This window comes from Bubalus bubalis, chromosome 3 (genome assembly GCF_019923935.1).
Source record: "Bubalus bubalis isolate 160015118507 breed Murrah chromosome 3, NDDB_SH_1, whole genome shotgun sequence".
Taxonomy (NCBI): Eukaryota; Metazoa; Chordata; class Mammalia; order Artiodactyla; family Bovidae; genus Bubalus; species Bubalus bubalis.
The window spans coordinates 794,564-814,869 of NC_059159.1; the positions used below are offsets into that span (position 1 = coordinate 794,564).

General features: G+C 45.5%; 1 protein-coding gene across 12 annotated transcripts in view; it reads left to right on the top strand.

Annotated features, from left to right (window-relative positions):
* The first annotated feature begins 7,041 nt into the window (after positions 1 to 7,041).
* CEP112 (centrosomal protein 112) overlaps positions 7,042 to 20,306 on the top strand; it is a 326,687-nt gene continuing 313,422 nt past the window's right edge. For 9 of the 12 annotated variants that reach the window (XM_025279323.3, XM_044938478.2, XM_025279331.3 and 6 more), the window contains exons 1-3: positions 7,048 to 7,201; positions 16,026 to 16,139; positions 18,794 to 18,984. In XM_025279323.3, coding sequence (XP_025135108.3) covers positions 16,034 to 16,139; positions 18,794 to 18,984 — 297 coding nt within the window. In that variant the 5' untranslated portion in view covers positions 7,048 to 7,201; positions 16,026 to 16,033. Of the gene's footprint in view, positions 7,202 to 7,571; positions 7,889 to 16,025; positions 16,140 to 18,793; positions 18,985 to 20,306 lie in introns of all 12 variants that reach the window. The other 3 variants (XM_025279324.3, XM_025279329.3, XM_025279335.3) reach the window with 3 other exon arrangements.

Here is a 20,306-nt window from a genome sequence, read left to right on the forward strand (position 1 = left end):
TGCAAATTAAAACCACAATGCGACACCAGCTCACACCTGTCAGAGTGGTCAGCATCAAAGAGACCACAAACGACAAGAACGGAGAGGCTGCGGGCACAGGGAGCCCTCCTCCTCTCCCGCTGGGAATGTGAACTTGTGACGCCACTGTGGAGAACAGTATAGAGGTTCCTTAAAAAACAAAACAGAACTACCATACGATGCCACAATTCCCTCCTGGGTATTTATCTGACCGTATAGGTTCTTTCAAATCTGTCTTGCTGAAACTTTTTGTAAGGAATCTCCAGGTTGAACTTCTAATAGACTATTTGATTAAAAAAAAAAACCTCCTGAATATGGCAAGTTTGCTGTGGATGGCTTTTTGCATAATCTTTTTCACTGGAAGGCATTTCAGGCCACTGGGTAGGCTTGAGTCCTTGAAAACTATTCAGAGTAGACTTTAGAGCTTAGGCCATAGTACTGATTCCTCTAACTTAATGATATTTTTACAGAAAGAAAAATCTGCTCTTTTTCAGTCTGAAGAGGCAATTTGGATTAGCAGAGCCTATCAGTGGAGCTGCCCAGTTGCAGCTTAGTGATTACGTGGTCCACTTGGTGATTAGTGGTCCACTTGGTGATTACCTGGTCCACCTAGTGATTATGTGGTCCATTTAGCTCCGTAAGGGCACTCTCTATTCAAAATGTTTTTCCTCTGAAATTCTTAGATCACCAGGCTGCCCGTCATCAGAATTCAGCTGTGCGCTCCCCACTCAGTCCAGTGTCTTCGTCTGCTGGCTCAGAGTCCAGAAAACAACACTGTTCTCCGCACACAGGCAGCCTGGTACAGGCAGAGTGAACCATAACCGCAGATGGCTGGTCCTCCATTTTAACACGGCCGAATGTGGCCTTTTCCATCGCAGGTGATGTCGCATAACCAGCGACTGCAGACCCACTGCACCCCTCGAGCGCTCGAGGCCCACAAGAACTTGTTCTGTGGCCAGCAGGCCCCCTCGTGTGCTTCCCAATGACCACCTCTCTTCCAGTATGGCAGGGGGACTTCTAAATGCAAAGGGATCCAGGTCTTTACTCTTGTTTCCTGTGATAACATATTTATGCAAGGAGTTATGGAAAATGAACTCTCTTATTTCTAAGACATTGAACAATCTTTCAATATGTAGGTTCTCATTTCTGAGTCCCCCAAGCTCAATAACAAGTGTTCATCGGTAACGTTTCCTGGCTACTAGCCTGAAGGTCATTCCCTGCCTTACACGGAAATAAAAGATTTAAAAGAAAGAGAAAATAGAAAGCAAGCAAGGAAGAAAAAAGCTTGGAGTGTGTGCATATGGGTGTGAGTATATGTCTGCATGTGTGAGTGTGTGGTTGGTGTGTGTGTGTGTGTATGTTGTTTGTGTGTTCTTCGTGAGCATGTATATATGTGTATGCCGGTGAGTGTGATGTATGTGTGTACATGATGTATGTGTGTGCGCGTGTGTGTGTGTGCACGCGCGTGTGTGCGTGCGCGTGTGTGTGCATGTGAGTGCGCGCGTGTGCGTGTGTGTGCACATGCGCATGTGTGTGCGTGTGTGCGCATGTGTGTGTGCATGCATGCGTGCGTGTGTGTGTGCGTGCGTGTGTGTGTGTGCACGTGTGTGTGTGTGTGTGTGTGTGGCACACCTAGTTCTTTCTGTGCTGATGCTGCCTCCTAGTGACGTCCGCCACTTCTGAAAGTACACGAGTTCTGAAAGAAAAGATCGACGTTTCCCGGGTCAGGCACAGGGCAAAACGCCCCGCGTATCTCACCCGTGTGAAGTCCATCTTCCCAAGCACCCCGTTAGGAAGGTAAAGAAGCGGAAGCTCACGGAGTTCTGCCACCGGCTTACGCAAGTGGCGGAGCTAGACGGCCACGCTTCCGCACTGGGCCTTTTCTCCCTTGCTCACACTGCTGGTTGAGCCATGCATTTGCCAGTGGTTTCCTGGAAATAACTGAATCCCAAAGCTGCAATTTTCCAGCCTAGGGAGGAGTGCTGAAACAGCGGTGGGGATATTTTAGAATAGGCGAGGCTGGGAGGTGCCCTAGGGGTGGTTGCTGGTCGAGTGAGTGCGGGCTAGAGCACGTGTCCACGCGTCTTCCTCGGCTTCCAACCGGGCTTTGCATGTGTGTGGGTCAGTTGTCGTGTCTGACTCTTTGCAACCCATGGACTGTAGCCCGCCAGGCTCCTCTGTCTGTGGGATTTTCAGGCAAGAATACTGGAGTGGGTTGCCATTTCCTCTTCCAGGGGATCTTCCCAACCCAATGGGGTTACCTCCTGGATAAAAGCATTGTACATTGGATATATCGGAAGTTGAAAATACATTTAAACACCCAACCTACTGCTTATCATAGCTTAGCCTAGCCGACTTTAAACGTGCTCAGAACGATTACATTAGCCTACAGTTCAGTCGGTAAAGCATCTGTCCGCAATGCGGGAGACATGGGTTCAATTCCTGGGTTGGAAATTTCCCCTGGAGAGGGAAATGGCAACCCATTCCAGTATTCTTGCCTGGGAAGTCCCATGGACAGAGGAGCCTGGTGGGCTACAGTCCATGGGGTTGCAAGAGTCGGACACGACTTAGCACTATCTTTCTTTCTTACAGTTGGCCAAAATCATCTATCATAAAGCTTATCTTATAATACAATGTCAAATATCTCATGCGATTTATGGAGTGGACTTCCTAGGTTGCTCAGTGGTAAAGAATCCACCTGCCGATGCAGGAGACATGGGTTTGTTCTGTGGGTCAGGAAGATCCCCCGGAGAAGGACCACTCCAGTGTCCGTGCTTAAGGAAACTGCATGGACAGAGGAGCCTGGCGGGCTATAGTGCATGGGGCTGCAAAGAGTTGGACGGGACTGTCAATGAAACAACAACCAAATTTATTGAGTACCATACTGAAAGTGGAAAGCAGAATGGCTGGAAACTTACGGGTAATTTATCCTCCTGATCACATGGTTTTCTGGGAGCCATGGCTGCCCCAGGGCCAGCATCAGGAGAGAGCATCTCGCTTCCTATCACTAGCTGAGAAAATATCCAAAGTCAACATTCAAGGTTTGGTTTCTACTACATCTGTATGGCTTGCACACCATCATGCAAGTTAGGGCCATCGTAAGTGGGGGACTGTTTGTATTATTGAAAGACGGGGGTGGGGAGAGAATAGCCGGTTTATTTCTGCTCATAGCCGCTGACACCCACGGGTGGCCCAGGAAGGCATGGAGACCAGGCCACGGAGGAGGGGATGGAACAATGACTTCACCTTACTCCTGGCAAAAGAAAGGCATCCAGAATCGTTGAGTTACAGGTTGTAACTCTGTTTTCTGGTAGTGATGAAAAGAAAATACTCCCCACTATTCTTGGTTTCTACTCTCTTTACATGTATTTGTGGTTTAATTTATAGTTCTGTGATCTATAAATAGAAAGTTCTGAACCATTTCCTATCCAATTTAAGGACTTTACTGGCCACAGGATTATTCTGATATGTACCACTAATATCTTTCATGCTGGTGTGCTCAGTCACTCAGTCAGGTCCAATTTTTTCAGACCCCATGGACTGTAGCCCGCCAGGCTCCTCTGTCCAAGGGATTTCCCAGGCAAGAATACTGGAATGGGTTGCCATCTCCTCCTCCAGGGGGGTCTTTCTGTGTCTCCTGGGTCTCCTGCATTAGCAGGCGGATTCTTTACCATTGCGCCATGTCTTGACATAATAATAATAATGCTCTTTCTTGATATTTATCTAAATTGCTTTCCATTTAGATGTCTGAGTCATTCATGTATTTCAATCTAATGATAGAGAGGATCTTAACGCAAAATGGTGAATCACTGACTAAAATTTGGTTATTTAGGATAACAACTTACACAATAATACTGTGTATAGAGCCATTTGCTGGGATTTAAACAATAAATTAAAATATTGAAGATACAGGTATCATGTGAAACTCCTCCTCAAAATGGGCAAAGGACTAGAGAGGTATTTTGTAGAAGAATTTTTAAAAAGGACTAATAGAGATGCTTAAATATTTCAGCTGTTCTAAAGTGGAAAATGCAAATTAAACAGATGCTATTTTTATACACACAATTATCACAGATTAGAAAAATTGTTAATGTGAAACAACCACTCTCAGGAACTGTTGAGTGGAACTGCAAATTTGCCAAACACTTCCAGGAAGCAATTAGGCAGTACTGATCAAGAACTTTAATTTCTTTCATGCCCATAGGAATGTCTTTTATGGAGATAGCTGAAACTTCAACCAAGATGTATATATTAAGAGACATTTATTACAGTATTACTTGTAGGAGTCAAAAATTGCTAATAATTTATATATCCAATCACTGAAAATAAGTAAATTATGTTATATCCAAATGAAGCAAAAATACTACTACTACTACTAAGTCACTTCAGTCGTGTCCAACTCTGTGCGACCCCATGGACTGCAGCCTACCAGGCTTCTCTGTCCAAGAACACTGGGGTGGGTTGCCATTTCCTTCTCCAATGCATCAAAGTGGAAAGTGAAAGTGAAGTCGCTCAGTCATGTCCAAAGCAAAAATAAGTAGATATTAAAATGACTATATATGTGTAAGATTTGAGAACATATTTACTATTGTTAACAGTGGCTATTCATTAATGGTAGAATTACATGTAATTTTTATATTCTTTGTTAAACCTTTTCAATTTCCATATAGTATCAACAAAACTTTTATAACCTGAAAAAACACTCAATTCAAAAATCTCATCTTATGGAGGACTTTCCTTGAGGTCCAGTGGTTAAGACTTTGCCTTACAAAGCACAAAGTGTGGGTTCAATCCCTGGTTGGGGAGCTTAAAGACTAAGAGCCTAAGAGCCCGTATGCCTCATGACCTAAAAACCAAAACATAAACAGAAGCAACATTGATTGAACAAATTCAATAAAGACTTTAAAAGTGGCCCAATTAAAAAAAAAACCTTTAAAAACAAAACCTCCAAAATCTTAGCTTGGGAAGAAACATTTTGTTTCTCTTTATAGTTCAGTTCAGTTCAGTCACTCAGTCGTGTCTGACTCTTTGCGACCCCATGAACCGCAGCACACCAGGCCTCCCTGTCCATCACCAACTCCCGCAGTCCACCCAATCCCATGTCCATTGAGTCGGTGATGCTATCCAACCAACTCATCCTCTGTCATCCCCTTATACTCCTGCCCTCAATCTTCCCCAGCATCAGGGTCATTTCAAATGAGTCAGCTCTTCGCATCAGGTGGCCAAAGTATTGGAGTTTCAGCTTCAACATCAGTCCTTCCAATGAACACCCAGGACTGATCTCCTTTAGGATGGACTGGTTGGATCTCCTTGCAGTCCAAGGGACTCTCAAGAGTCTTCTCCAACACCACAGTTCAAAAGCATCAATTCTTTGGCACTCAGCTTTCTTTATAGTCCAACTCTCACATCCATACATGACCACAGGAAAAACCATAGCCTTGACTAGATGGACCTTTGTTGACAAAGTAATGTCTCTGCTTTTTAATATGCTGTCTAAGTTGGTCATAACTTTCCTTCCAAGGAGTAAGCATCTTTTAATTTTATGGCTGCAACCACCATCTGCAGTGATTTTGGAGCCCAGAAAAATAAACTCTGACACTGTTTCCACTGACTCTTGATTATTCTTGATAGTAAGTGGAAATAATCAGCAACAGTGATCCAAAGTCACTGATACTTGCTTTGTGTCTCATGTTTGCTTTGCAATGTGTTCATTAGTCACAGTACCTCAAATTGTTGGATAACTTCACATGGAAGCTTTTGAAACCTCGATTTCAGAACATTAGAGAGGAGAAGAAGATGGTGAATTCTGTAGTTTTATGTCTAAGTCAATGTTTTCCAAAATGAAGGCTATTTTTGGAGAGATTTGAGGGTATTTAGGAAGTAAAATTGACAAGACTTGAATCATCTTTAATTTCATTATGTAGAGAATCATTGATTCACATGCTTACATCTCTCTGTATGGTAAGTATGTAAGTTAGTAGAATGGCTTGTAAACTATTTTGTAATTCATTTTCTGTGAGTTTATTAGTAATTCATTTATTGGTATAGACTGAAATGCTACTTGCAGTGGAGGGTTTGAAAAAAGCATCTTGGAAAGAGTATGATTTCCCTCTGGAAGCTTGAAAGAAACTAGTTACAAATGAATGAATCTTCTATTTTCTTTATGGAAAATTGAAAAGATGCTTCAAGCTGTGTTTACGTTAGATTTGGCATCACACTGTATGTATTGCAAAGATACTGCAGAAGGAATCCTGTTGTGAAATTACATGAAAAACAGTGGTAAACGGAATTTCTTTTAAATGAGTGTTTTTACAATTTAAATTTTGTTTCTGCTCGATATTTTAAAAAATATTTATATATAGTTCAGAGCTTTTCTAGAAATGTAATAGAAGACCAAAGAAAACCACAACATAGCAACGCAAACATGGAGATCGCTCTGAGGTGGAAGAGACTTCTTGGAGCAGCAGAAATAACTTTTCCACTTGATCTTGCTGTTCTGCACAGAATTGGTAAACACAGTCTTTTCATTTTATTTCAGCGTCTTCAGAATTTGGGGTACGTTCTTTCAGATCTTGGATAGTTCTGAATCCAAAAAATATATATATAATGTTCATTTTCTTGTCTAATTCAACGCTATTCGCCTCTGAGTTGTGAGATCACTTCTTTAGACTCATTCAGTGTCATCTGTCCTAATAACGGGCACACCCCTCTGTGAATATCCTCCTGGCACCCCATTTTCTTTGCTCTTTATCTGTTCTTTCTCTACAGCCCCTAAAGTGTTGACAGGCTCCTATCTGAGCGGGATACCCGAGGACAGCAGTGTCCCCACAGCGGTCTGGTCATCCTGGGAGTGTCGGCCAGGGATTGGTCTAGGGGCCGCCAGGCTGGAAAGCGAGCCTAGAGGCTGCGCAGAGAACCGGACGTCGTCATGACAACGCCACCCAGCGTAGGGAGGCGGGGAAACTCGAGTGCGGAAGTCCCCGACCCCGGCCTGCCTGGCAGGGCTGCCGAGGCCCGGGCGTCGCCATGGCAGCGTCGGGAAGGGGTGTGGCCTGCGACGGGGCGCCCCCGCCCCGCGGACCCCGCCCGGGCCTGCACCGCGGGCGGCGACCTCGACGCCCGCAAGGGTTTGAAACCGTTTTGTGGCGGCGGCGGCGGCGGCGGCCGGTCGGAAAGCTTGCACGTAGGGGCGCCAGTTCTGGTTTTCTCGAATCCCTTCCCGGGCCCCCACGCGCGGGTTCCCGGTGGAATTTTGTGCGGGAAGGGGTCGCCCCGGGCCAGCCGCCGTCCAGGCCCCTGGCGCGCGCCGCTGCGGTGTCGGGGCGCGGCGGCCGCGGCTCCGCGTGCGGAGAGGGGGTCCGGGCGGCGCGGGCCGGGGCTTCTGACAAAGTTGGGGGCAGGCGGGGCGGGTCAGCACGCTGGGCCCCGGCTCCCGACGGGACGGCGCCTGTGAGCAGACGTCGGCGCGCGGCCGCGGGGTCTGGGCCGGGTCGCACCCCCTCTCCCGGGGTCCCCGCGCGCCCCCCGTTCTGACCTCCCTCCCTTCTCCCCAGGTCCTCTCCGGGCGGGAGCACTCCCTCCGCATCCGGGCGGGGGTCCTGGGCGCTCTGGGAGCGGGCCCTGGGAGGCCCCCGCGCCCCCGGCCCGCAGGGCGGACCCAGGCCCGACTCCAGCGTCCCCGGGACGATTGCGGACCCTGCGTGCGGCCTGCCCGCTGATCGTTGTGGAGAAGCCGGACGCAGGGACTCCAGCCGCCCCGTGGGGGTCAGGGTGCGGCGGGGGGCGGTCCCTAGCTCCCTGGCCGCCGGCGCCGGCGTCCCTGGTCTCCGAGGCGATGCCCACAGGTCGTGGGAAGCGCGGTCAGTGCCTGGTAACTATCCAAACACCCGGAGGTGCGAGCTGGTGAAACAGGCACCTGTAAACGGGTTTCAGGTTTTGTTTAATGACCCGCCATCCACTTCAAGTACGATTTGATTGAGCAGAATTGATTTTAGGCGACTTGGAGGAGTGTGTTTATTTCGCGTGGCCTGGGGCGTGACCTGTGTGAGCGGTGTCTCTCTTTGGGGGTGTGGCCGCGTTTCCCCAGGACCTAGAATGTGTGCGGCTTCCCCGTGCTTTTCTAGGACCGCTGAGCACCCTCAGAACCACATCTTAGCCCATTTCCTAGCTGTCACCAGAGACACAGGTATAAAAAAAGACCATGAGCTAAATATATTAGAGCTATAAGCAAGAATCATCCAGTTTATTTCTTTTTATGTGATTGGTAAGCACATTCTAAGTATTTTAAATCTAACTCAAAGACATAGCTTTACTTATTATTTAAATTCTAATAATTTAAATCTGCAATTCTAATAAGCCATACATAATAAAACTTTTTGATTAGCTGGGATTAAGTAGATATAACCTACCTGTAAGAGGTAATTCCTTAAAGGTTTGAAGCAAGAATTCTTTGATTATTTGAACCAATAACTTAATTTTGTTTTCATTTTGTTGGAGAAGAAAAAGCTGAGTTTTAGCATTGACCAAATATCACTGATTCTTTATTGTGCTTTTTAAAAAGATACTTATTTGGCTGCACTGGGTCCTTGGTTGCTGCATGCGGGATCTTTAGTAGAGGCATGTGGGATCTAGTTCCCAGGCTAGGAGTGGAACCTGGGCCTCCTGCATTGGGACCTCAGCATCTTAGCCACTGGACCATCAGGGAAGTCCCTCTTTACTGTGCTTTTTAAAAAATGTATACTCCAGTATTGCGTATTATTATAGCAATTTGATTGCCTGTCTACTTTCCAAAATACTTCTTGGAGGTATTGCTGATTTATATTTGAATGGCCAACAGATATAATGAATCTGAGAGCTGATGGTTTCAGAGTTTGAATCTGAGCTTTATGCTTAATTTCATGACTAAGTGAGTCTTTTTACTGTTGAGTTTTCATTTCCTCTAACACTGAACTTTAACATCCCCTGCTTATGTCAAAGGATTGAACGAGAATTAGTGATTATAAGGAATCTTTGTTTTAGTGGTAGCTAAAGACCCTGATGCTGGGAAAGATTGAAGGCGGGAGGAGAAAGGGACGACAGAGGATGAGATGGTTGGATGTCGCATCACTGACTCAATGGACGTGAGTTTGGGTAAAATCTTGGAGTTAGTGATGGACAGGGAGGCCTGGCGTGCTGCAGTCCATGGGGTCACAAAGAGTCTGACACAACTGAGCAACTGAACTGAACTGATGGACTCTCCCAGGCATATGTTTGAGTATGTGGGCAGGGTGAACTGTTTAAGCCTGGAAGTACACTTCAGGTCAGAGCTGTGCTTAACACTCTGGGTTTCTGTGTTTCCGTTTGTTTGTTTATCCTTTTGATTAATTGCTTTTCAGCCTAATGATAGTAATATAACATCTGGCAGTGGTATCTTGTTACCAGCTTTCTGTTGATACTTTCTGTTACTGATGGAGTTGTGTGAATTATGCAGCTAATTATTGTAGGAATGTAAACAAAACCAACCAGCCAAATGACCCCAGGCCAACTAACCAATCATTGTTTTTATTTAGTCACTAAGTTGTGTCTGACTCTCTGCAACCGCATGGACTGTGGCCCACTAGGCTCCTCTGTCCATGGGATTTCCCAGGCAGAAGTACTGGAGTGGGTTGCCATTTCCTCCTCCAGGGGATCTTCCTGACCCAGGGATTGAACTATGTCTTCTTGTGTCTCCTGCGTTGACAGTAGAATTCTTTACCACTGCACCACCTGGGAAGCCCTAACTAATCATTAAACATGATTAAATAAAACAAAATTTATGTTAACCAAGTCTTGAATTCAAAAATATGTTACTTTTACTGTAATGCAGAAGGTACCATGACCAGTTTTGGTTAACAGAATTAAGGGCAATAGTATTTCTATTCTAGAAGATCCATTTGGTACTTGGAAAAAAAAACAAAACAAAACCCACCACAGACATATCTTGTTTTATGGCACTTTGCTTTATTCTGCTTCATAGATACTATGTTTCTAACAAATTGAAAGTTTGTGGCAGCCCTGCCTGGAACGAGTCCACCACTCGCCAACAGCATCTGTTCTGCTCACGTCGTGTCTCTGGGTCACAGTTTGGTAATTCCCAGAACATTTGAAACCCTCCCAAAAATGATTATGAATGATGGATAGTGGTTTTTTTGATTTTGTTTTTTAGCAATAAAGTATTTTTAAAATTAAGGTATGTACTTTTTTAGCATAATGCTGTTGAACACGCACTAGACGACAGCATAGTGTAAACATACCTTTCATATGAGGGAGCGTCCCTGGTGACTCAGATGGTAAAGTATCCACCTGCCGTGCAGGAGACCTGGGGTCCATCCGTGGGTCAAGAAGATCCCCTGAAGAAGGGAATGGCAGCCTACTCCAGGTTTCGTGCCTGAAGAATCCCGTAGCCATTCCAGTCCTTCTTTTATGCACTGGGAAGCCCTGTGTTCGGGCGACTCGCCTCGCTGTGGCGTGTGCCTCGTTGCTGTGGTCTGGAACTGAGCCTGCGGTGCCTCTGAGGTCTGCCTGTGTTTGTCTCGTGGAAGTGGGATGTCCATTTCTTCAGCTTCTGTCACATGCCACGTGGTGTACTGGGCACCTACTGAGATGCGTCAGACACGGTCCCTGCCTTCTGGGAGTATCTCACAGATGGTGGGAGACGTGTGAACAGTGTGCAGTTGTGTGAAGAAAGAGTAAAAGCACGATAAACGCTGCCCCACAGCTGTGACCATGCACACTCGGATGGAGCGAAGAGTCTGGGCCACGCGGGGCAAGTCTCAGATGGGTGCTTGAGCTGCACTTCCTGACTCCAGCAGGGGGACAGCCCGTGAGGAGGAGGAGTGATCCTCTGGAGAGCAAGCCTGAGCGAGTGTGGACCGGCGGGGAGCGCTGGTGGTGCCAGGGCATCTGGGGGGCGGTTAGTGAGGCAGAGTGCGTGTGCATGTGTGTGTGTGTAGAGAGAGTGGTTATCCGGGGGGCAGTTAGTGAGGCAGAGAGAGAGAGTGTGTGTGTGTGTGTGTGTGTGTGTGTGTGTGTAGAGAGTGGTCATCCGTGGGTGGTTTGTTAGGCTCTGTGTGTGTGTGTGTGTGTGTAGGAGTGGTCATCCGTGGGGTGGTTGGTTAGGCTGTGTGTGTGTAGGAGTGGTCATCCGTGGGGTGGTTGGTTAGGCTGTGTGTGTGTGTGTGTGTGTGTGTCAGTGTCTGTGTGTGTGTCTCTGTGTGTGTGTGTCTGTGTGTCTGTGTTTGAGTGTCTGTGTGTGTCTTTGTTTTTGTGTGTGTGTCTTGTGTCTGTGTCTCTGTGTGTGTCTGTGTGTGTTTGCCTGTCTGTGTGTCTGTCTGTGTGTGTGTGTCTGTCTTGTGTCTGTGTCTGTGTGTCTGTGTGTGTGTGTTTGCCTGTCTGTGTGTCCTGTGTGTGTCTGTGTCTTTGTGTGTGTCTGTGTGTGTGTCTCTCTGTGTGTGTCTGTGTGTGTTTGCCTGTCTGTGTGTCTGTCTTGTGTGTGTGTCTGTGTCTGTGTGTGTGTGTCTGTCTGTGTCTGTGTGTCTTGTGTGTGTCTGTGTGTGTGTCTCTGTGTGTGTCTGTGTGTGTGTGTGTCTGCCTGTTTGTCTGCCTGCCTGTCTGTGGAGGGACGGGCTCGGAAGGCACCGCACTGGGCCTCCTGACTGGGTCTGGGCCCAGCGGCCGCCCGCGCCCTGGAGGCTGGGGGTGAGGGGCTGAGCTCCGGGCGCAAGACTGAGGGGGAAGCGGGAGGGCGTCCTCGGGACGTGGCAGTGAGGCGGGCACAGGCGGGTTTGGAGGTGTTTCTGGGTGTTTGTTCTTTATCGGGTCCTGGGAGGAAGTCGAGGAGGTCGTCGGCAGGGGAGGGAGAGGACGGTGGGCGACAGTCAGGGCGCCGCGCAGACGCGCAGCCGGCGCAAGTCTCGGGAAGACGAGCTGGGAGGCGGCGGAGGAGCCTCTGCCCGTCGCCCCGACTCTTCCGCTGGCGCGGGAGGTGGGCCCTGGAGTGGAAAGTGAGGCGAGGCCGCAGCGGCCTGGTCCGGCTTCCGCGCTGCCCCAGAGCAGGAATGGTGAGGGACCCCCAGCCGAGCCTCGGTCACGGGGGCAGGGCGGCTGGGGGCCCGAGGGGCGCCTCACGAGGGGCTTTGGGGTGCGGCTGGAAGAGCTGCCGGGGGGAGCCGCGTGCTGGTCCCAGCGAGGGGAGTCTGGCTCACCTCCGGCAGGACCGGCTGCGTGCAGAGCCCCTGTGCGGAGGGCCCGACCCTGCCGTGGAGGCGGCCACGGGAGGCGGGGCGGAGAGGCACAGCAGGGCTTTTCTCCAAACGTGTCATTTGCAGATTTGAATAAATGTCGTTTGAACAAATGACAAATGGGGACCGTGTAGCACGTAGAGACAGTACCCAGGCATTTCAGAACTTAGAGGAACATGTGGACCCTTAAGTAGATTTTTAACTTAAGGAGTCTTGTCAAAACCTATGTTTCTGATTTTGGGGGTTCACCCCTTTATAATCAGTGCTTTTCCTGTTTATTAGGAAGAAACCCAAGGGCCAGTATTTTAAATTTTTTGATGGGAGGACTGTATGGATCACAATAAACTGGGAAATTCTGAAAGAGATGGGCATACCAGACCACCTGACTTGCCTCTTGAGAAATCTGTATGCAGGTCAGGAAGCAACAGTTATAACTGGACATGTAACAACAGACTGGTTCCAAATAGGAAAAGGAGTACGTCAAGGTTGTATATTATCACCCTGCTTATTTAACTTATATGCAGAGTACATCATGAGAAACGCTGGACTGGAAGAAACACAAGCTGGAATCAAGATTGCCGGGAGAAATATCAAGAACCTCAGATATGCAGATAACACCACCCTTATGGCAGAAGGTGAAGAGGAACTAAAAAGCCTCTTGATGAAAGTGAAAGAGGAGAGTGAAAAAGTTGGCTTAAAGCTCAACATTCAGAAAACGAAGATCATGGCATCTGGTCCCATCACCTCATGGCAAATAGATGGGGAAACAGTGGAAACAGTGTCAGACTTTATTTTTTTGGGCTCCAAAATCACTGCAGATGGTGACTGCAGCCATGAAATTAAAAGACGCTACTCCTTGGAAGGAAAGCTTTGTCCAACCTAGATAAGCATCTTGAAAAGTGGAGACATTACTTTGTCAACAAAGGTCCGTCTACTCAAGGCTATGGTTTTTCCAGTGGTCATGTATGGATGTGAGTTGGACTGTGAAGAAAGCTGAGCACCAAAGAATTGATGCTTTTGAACTGTGGTGTTGGAGAAGACTCTTGAGAGTCCCTTGGACTGCAAGGAGATCCAACCAGTCCATTCTGAAGGAGATCAGCCCTGGGATTTCTTTGGGAGGAATGATGCTGAAGCTGAAACTCCAGTACTTTGGCCACCTCATGCTAAGAGTTGACTCTTTGGAAAAGACTCTGATGCTGGGAGGGATTGGGGGCAGGAGGAGAAGGGGACAACAGAGGATGAGATGGCTGGATGGCATCACTGACTCGATGGACGTGAGTCTGAGTGAACTCCGGGAGTTGATGATGGACATGGAGGCCTGGTGTGCTGTGATTCATGGGGTTGCAGAGAGTCAGACACGACTGAGCAACTGAACTGAACTGAAACATTGTACATTTTTGGACATTAAAAATCACTTTTTTGGTATACAGTTTGATTAATTTTTACACATACATAGAATAGGTTCTTATAACCTGCACAGACAGCATGTAGAACAATTCCAGGACCTGTGTGATTTCCTCCCCCCGCCCCATCCTGTTGCTAACCCAGTGAGTGAGCCTGTGTGCCTGTACTTTTTCTTTGTGCCTGGAGTTTCTGCATGGTTGTATAGTATGTGGCCTTTTGAGAACGGCTTCTCTGACTTAGGCTGACGCACTTGCGGTTCGCCCATGTTGTCGGGTGTATCAGCACTTCTTTCCTTGCTTTTCATTGTGTGGATGAACCACAGTTGGTTTATCCGTTTCCAAGGGGAGGGATACCTAGTTGGATTCCAGTGTTTGGAATTGGTTACAAAAGAAAAAAAAAGTGGTTACAGAAGAAAAAAGCTGTTACAAACAGTATATTCAGGTTTCCGTGTGAATATAGATTTCATTTCATTTGGATAAATGCCTAAGACTAGGATTTTTGAGTCCTATGCTAAGTGTGTGCTTAACTGGCTAAGAAATGTCTGTTTTCCAGAGTGGTTGCATCATTTTGTATTCCTACCAGCAATGTGTGAATCTTCCTGTTGTTCTGTTCCTGTTGTTCTGTTCTGTTTTTCTGTTGTTCTGTTCCTGTTGTTGTTGTTCTGTTCCTGTTTTTCTGTTGTTGTTCTGTTCCTGTTGTTCTGTTGTTCTGTTCCTGTTGTTCTGTTGTTGTTCTGTTGTTCCGTTCCTGTTTTTCTGTTGTTCTGTTCTTCTGTGCCCTTACCGGGTTTGGTATTGTTTGCATTTCTAAGTTTAGCTGTCCTCATAGGTGGGTAGTGATGTCTCAATGTGCTTCTCATAAGCATCTGTCTACTGATTAGTGATGTAAAGCATCTTCTTCACCTTCTTACGTGTCAGCTGTACATCTTCTTTTGTAAAGGAACTAATTTTTTTGCTGATTACTTTTATTGGGTTGTTTGTTTACTTGTGGTTTAGTTTTAAAAGTTCTTTATGTATTCTTGATATAGGTCCTTTCTGAGATATATGCAGTGTTTCTTCCCAGTCTGTAACTTATCTTTTCAGCTCCTGGCAGAGTTCTTTGCAGAACAGAAGTTTTTTTTTATTTTTATAAAGTCCAATATATCAGTTTTTTCTTTTATGGATAGTGCTTTTAATGTTGTATCTGAGAAATCCTTGACTAACTTCAAGTCATGAAGATTTTTTTCCTGTTTTATTGTTTTATAGTTTTACATTTTACACTTAGGTCTATGATTTATTTTGAGTTAATTTTCAGTTCAGTCACTCAGTCATGTCCAACTCTTTGTGACCCCATAGACTGCAGCACACCAGGCCTCCCTGTTCATCACCAACTCCTGGAGTTTATTCAAACTCATGTCCATTGAGTTGGTGATGCCATCCAACCATCTCATCCTCTGTCGTCCCCTTCTCCCCCCGCCCTCAATCTTTCCCAGCATCAAGGTCTTTTCTAATAAGTCAGTTCTTTGTATCAGGTGGCCAAAGTATTGGAGTTTCAGCTTCAGCATCAGTCCTTCCAATGAATATTCAGGACTGATTTCCTTTAGGATGGACTGGTTGGATCTCCTTGCAGTCCAAGGGACTCTTAAGAGTCTTCTTCAACACCACAGTTCAAATGCCTCAGTTCTTCGGTGCTCAGCTTTCTTTGTAGCCCAAAACTCACATCCATACATGACTACTGGAAAAACCATAGCTTTGACTAGATGGACCTTTGTTGGCAAAATAATGTCTCTGCTTTTTAATAAGCTGTCTAGGTTTGTAGTCAATGGCACCCCACTCCAGTACTCTTGCCTGGAAAATCCCATGGATGGAGGAGCCTGGAAGGCTGCAGTCCATGGGGTCGCTGAGGGTCGGACACGACTAAGCGACTTCGCTTTCACGTTTCACTTCCATGCATTGGAGAAGGAAATGGCAACCCCCTCCAGTGTTCTTGCCTGGAGAGTCCCAGGGACGGGGAGCCTGGTGGGCTGCTGTCTATGGGGTCGCACAGAGTCGGACACGACTGAAGCGACTCAGCAGCAGCAGGTTTGTAGTGTTTATAGTGTTTCTTAAAATCAGGTAAAGTGAGTCTTCCAAACTTATTCTTCTTTTTCAGAATTATTTCTGCTATTCTAATTCCTTTAACTTTCCATGTAAATTTTCGAGTCAGCTTGTGTATATCTGTAAGGAATACTGCTGGGAATTTTAGTGGAACTGCATTATATCTGTAGATCAATTTGGGGGTGTTCAATACTAATGAATTTTATTTGATCTCTTCCAACAGTTATGTAGTTTTCAGCATAAAGACTTTTTAATTTTAAATATTTTACAGGCTGAATTATGGAAATGGGAAGTGAAGAAGAAAAATGGGAGAAGCTGGATGCAGAATTTGATCACTTTGTGGTAGATATGAAGCCTTTCGTTCTAAAATTACCCCATAGGTCAGGTAAGATTATGTTTGAAAATTAGGTTCTTAGCATTAATTTTTTTCTTTGTATTATTTAGCCAAACCAGTGAACTTCCAATATGGAAAGAAAACTGAATTTGTTTAATAACAATTTTCATCTTATAAAGGATTGTTTACTCTGAGCTGTTCGAGGGAACATGGAAATTCAGTGATGATGATGTTGTATTAAACCATGGCAAGGTCTTAAGATGTTACCTGTCCATGTCAGGAGCTTAAAGTGCATGAATCTTTCAAGTTAGCTGAATGGTTTTTTGCTGAGATGTTTTCCTCCTCCCGTGGAAATGGTTCCTTTCAGGAGCTTACTGTCCACCTGTCTCTGACCTTTTTGTTTATTAAAGCAGAAAGTAGTGTTTATCTTCCCTGCTTACTGGTTGACTGAATAAAATCAAGTGTGAATGGGTTTTTCTTGCTGTCTTGTTTGCAGTTCCTAACCTGTTACCCTTTGAGAGTTTTTGTCTCAAGTCAGAGATTTTCAGATAATGTAAGGTTTATCAGAGAGCAGTCAAGGAGACTGTGAGGAGCTTGAAAGCTTCTCTAAGTGGCGGCAGCCGTAAGGCTGGCTGTAGAAGTAAATCTGTTTTTGGAGCTTTTGAGTGGAGGGTTAGGAGTGGGGACAAGAAACTGGCGTTTACCCGAGTTTTGTGCAGGTTCCCTCTAACTCTGAGATACCTAGTGAACGTTACGTTCAGCAAGAGGAGCACGTCAGCGCAGCTCTTCACCCCGGGGAGGGGGGAGGGGGCGGCAGTGCTTGCGTCCCACGCCCTGCGGCATCCGCCGTGCGGCCGGGCCTGCAGCCCGCTGAGCCCAGGGGTTGGCTCGGTCTTCCCTTCAGGTCTTCCTCTGGCCTCTTCTCTTGCTTTTTTGGATGGTAACCTCGTTTTTCTTCCTCTGCTGTTCTTAAAATGAGTATTTCCTGTCCCCTGGCTCATTCACAGTTAGTTGAATTAGTATTTAATGGTATTTCTACCTGGTGTTCTCTTCTGATATTCACTGTGTTATTTCCTTCTTGTGTTAGACGTGCTGATTAGGATAAATGTATATTAAAATCTCTCATTATAAATGTACTTCAAGTCAAACTATGTTCATGTTTCATCTTTTAAAAAGGGATTTGGGGCATCTAGAATGGGATTAATTGTAATCTTTGGTTTGTGACTCATTGTGGATATTGGTACATCCCTGGTGCTTTTTTATGCCATTAATTCATAATGAAAGCTCAGAAACTCACATCCCTGTCAGGACCTGACCATTCATCTAACTTCAATTTCATTATAGCTAAATTCTACTTCGTTTCCCCCCATTATTTTAAGTAATGAATTTCTTCATTAGCCAAATGGTTCTACTAAGCTCTGTTCATTTGAATATTGTATGTTAATAGATTTTAGTTCGCTCCAGGACATATAGAAATGCAGAGTTTGAAAAGCCGTTTGCTTAAGTTGCTCAGTTTTACCTGCTGTTTTCTTTTTGCACAAAGTGCACCTGATATTGGGGCTTCCCTGGTAGCTTGGCTGGTAAAGAATCAACCTGCAGCGCAGAAGACGCCGTTTCAGTTCCTGGGTCGGGAAGATCCGCTGGAGAAGGGAAGGGCTGCCCACTCCAGTCTTCGGGGTTGCAAAGAGTCGTACATGACGGGGCCACTTTCACTTTCACACCCAGTGTTTCGAGAAGTTTGTTTTGTGATTATATAATTTTCAAAACTAAAAATACAAAGTTCTTTAGAGACTACTCTTATACCTGGAATGATAAATCCAGCATGAGCAAAGTGGTAAATCAATCCCAGGGATTTTTGTAGGTAAAACAATAAGCGAATATGACCTTTAGAGACTAAGAGATTAAAGCAGATTTATGATTTGTGTTAGATATATAATCCTTAAATTGAGTTAGACAGAAAAGATTAATGTTGAAATAGACTTGGTGAGCCCTGAAAACAATTCTGTGTCATGGTGAGATGAGGCAATCAATAGGCCATTTTATGTGGATTAAACTGTGGTACATTTTTAAGGTAGTTTTTAAAAGGATAATTATTTTTCAAAATTATATGTAAATACAGTAACCCTCAAATATTTTTAGAGAGGTTAAAAGAAAACCCTGAATAAATCATCCACAAATCCCTGAAAATCATCAGCTTTAATAAATAAAACATTTGTGATTCAATTATAGATTGAGTTTAAAATGCTTAAGTTTGCATTTTCTCTCTCGTGGTTTTATAATTAAAATTACAGAAAGATTTTTCAACACAACTAAAATTATTTTAGAGATGATTTTACTGCAACACTTTTGTCTCAGAGATTTATCTGATGGTAATCCTGGGACTCTAATCGACTGATAAAGGTCAACTAGCCCAGGGGAGGCGGACTGCAGCCCCTTTCCACATCCCGCCTGCGGCCTTTTCTGTGAAGATTGATTAGAAAACAGCGTGACCCCTGGTGGATGCGTGGTGCAGGTGATTCCTTGCAAACTTGAGACTTTGTGTGGAAGATCACCTGGGCCTGCAAAACTGAAATGTTCGCTGTCTGGTGCTTTACAGAAAAGATCTGCTAGCCCCTGCACTAGACTAGAGCAGATGTTTTATGGGTCTGTAAGGGAATGTTGTGTTTTCTGAGAAATGCAGCCTAACAGCCCCTGTGTGTGTCTAGAACGGCAGCGGTGCGCACTCTGGATCAGAAAGCTATGTGAGCCTTCAGGCACCGGCACCGGCATCCCGGGCAGGAAGAACCGCAACTTGTACGCCAAGCTCCTGCTGCACATGCTCCGGCGCGGGGTGCTCGAGGGCCCGTTCACGCAGCGCCCGGAGCCAGGGACCCTCAGAGCCCTGCCTTCCTACATGGTAGGTGTGTGTGTGCCAAGCGCCTTACTGCCCATGCCCAGACGGGGGCGCTCGAGGGCCCTGCTTCCTACATGGTAGGTGTGAACGCCAAGCGCCTTACTGCCCATGCCCAGGCGGGGGCGCCCGAGGGCCCGGTCACAAGGACCCTAGGGTCCTTTGTTAAGTCACAAGTCCTAGATAGGTGTTAGCTAAAACAATTTTTTTGCTCCCTGATTCAGTTTTTTCCACCTTGAATGGAAATTAAGAGATTGGGCTCTAAGGGGACTATACTTAATTGATTTAGTCACCACAGTATTCTGCAATATTTCTTTAAAAATTAAAATTAATTTTCAAGCCTTCATTTCCCACTAATTGTCACTGGATTACACTAAATGTATAGATGTCAGTAAATTCTAGCTTCTGAAGCTTTCTGGATGTTAACATGAATTTGACCAAAGTTCAGAATATGAATTATGAATGAATATGAATTAAGAATGTGAATGTGAGGGAAGCCTGGTGCGCTGCAGTACATGGGGTCTCAAAGTCAGACACAGCTTAGCCACTGAACAGCAAATATGTTTTTTTTTTTTTGGCAGATATGTTTTACTTAATGTATATGAGAGGTTGGATTGAATGACGTCTAATGCTTTTTATAATCTAATAAAGTGGCAATAATAAGTTAGAGTTTAGCAGTGACTTTCTGTGCTTGATTTCATTATCGGAAGTCAGCTTTGTCGCGGAGGCAGCTGTCCTTGTGCTTGGCTGAGTATTCACTGTCCTGGGCCTCATAACCTTGAAATAGGTCTTGGTTTATGTGGTGTTTGGGTACTTGAGAAATCTGTAGGTGTTGGTGGTTGCTGATAGATATATATTTATTAAAAAATAAAAAACCCTGCAGAAGTTTTGTGTAGTATATTCTAAGATTTGACTCTATTTTATCAGTTAAACCAAAGTTCAGTCAAGAGACATGCTGCACACTAGATAATAATCCCTGTTATTCGTGGTAGAGTGCCAGACTTTCTGATGAGATTCTGCTTTATAAGTTAAACTATGGCCATGCATTTTCTTAAGATCAGTAGTCTTCGGGGTAGTAGTTACTTGACTTCACAATTGATTAAGCATTGAAGTGACTTCCTCAATTAAAAAGGAACAGCTGTGCTTGTTTGACTTGGGATAGGGGGTCGTGTGTCACCCTTCCCTAGAGAACAGCCCCTGGAGAATTTTTTGAGTAGGATTGGGAGGATTACAGTTAATGCAAACTTTATATGCAGAGTTTTCTTCAGAAATGTGTCATGAAGCCTGTCTCCCATGAGGAGAAATAAATGGGCTGGTGTCTTTCTTCT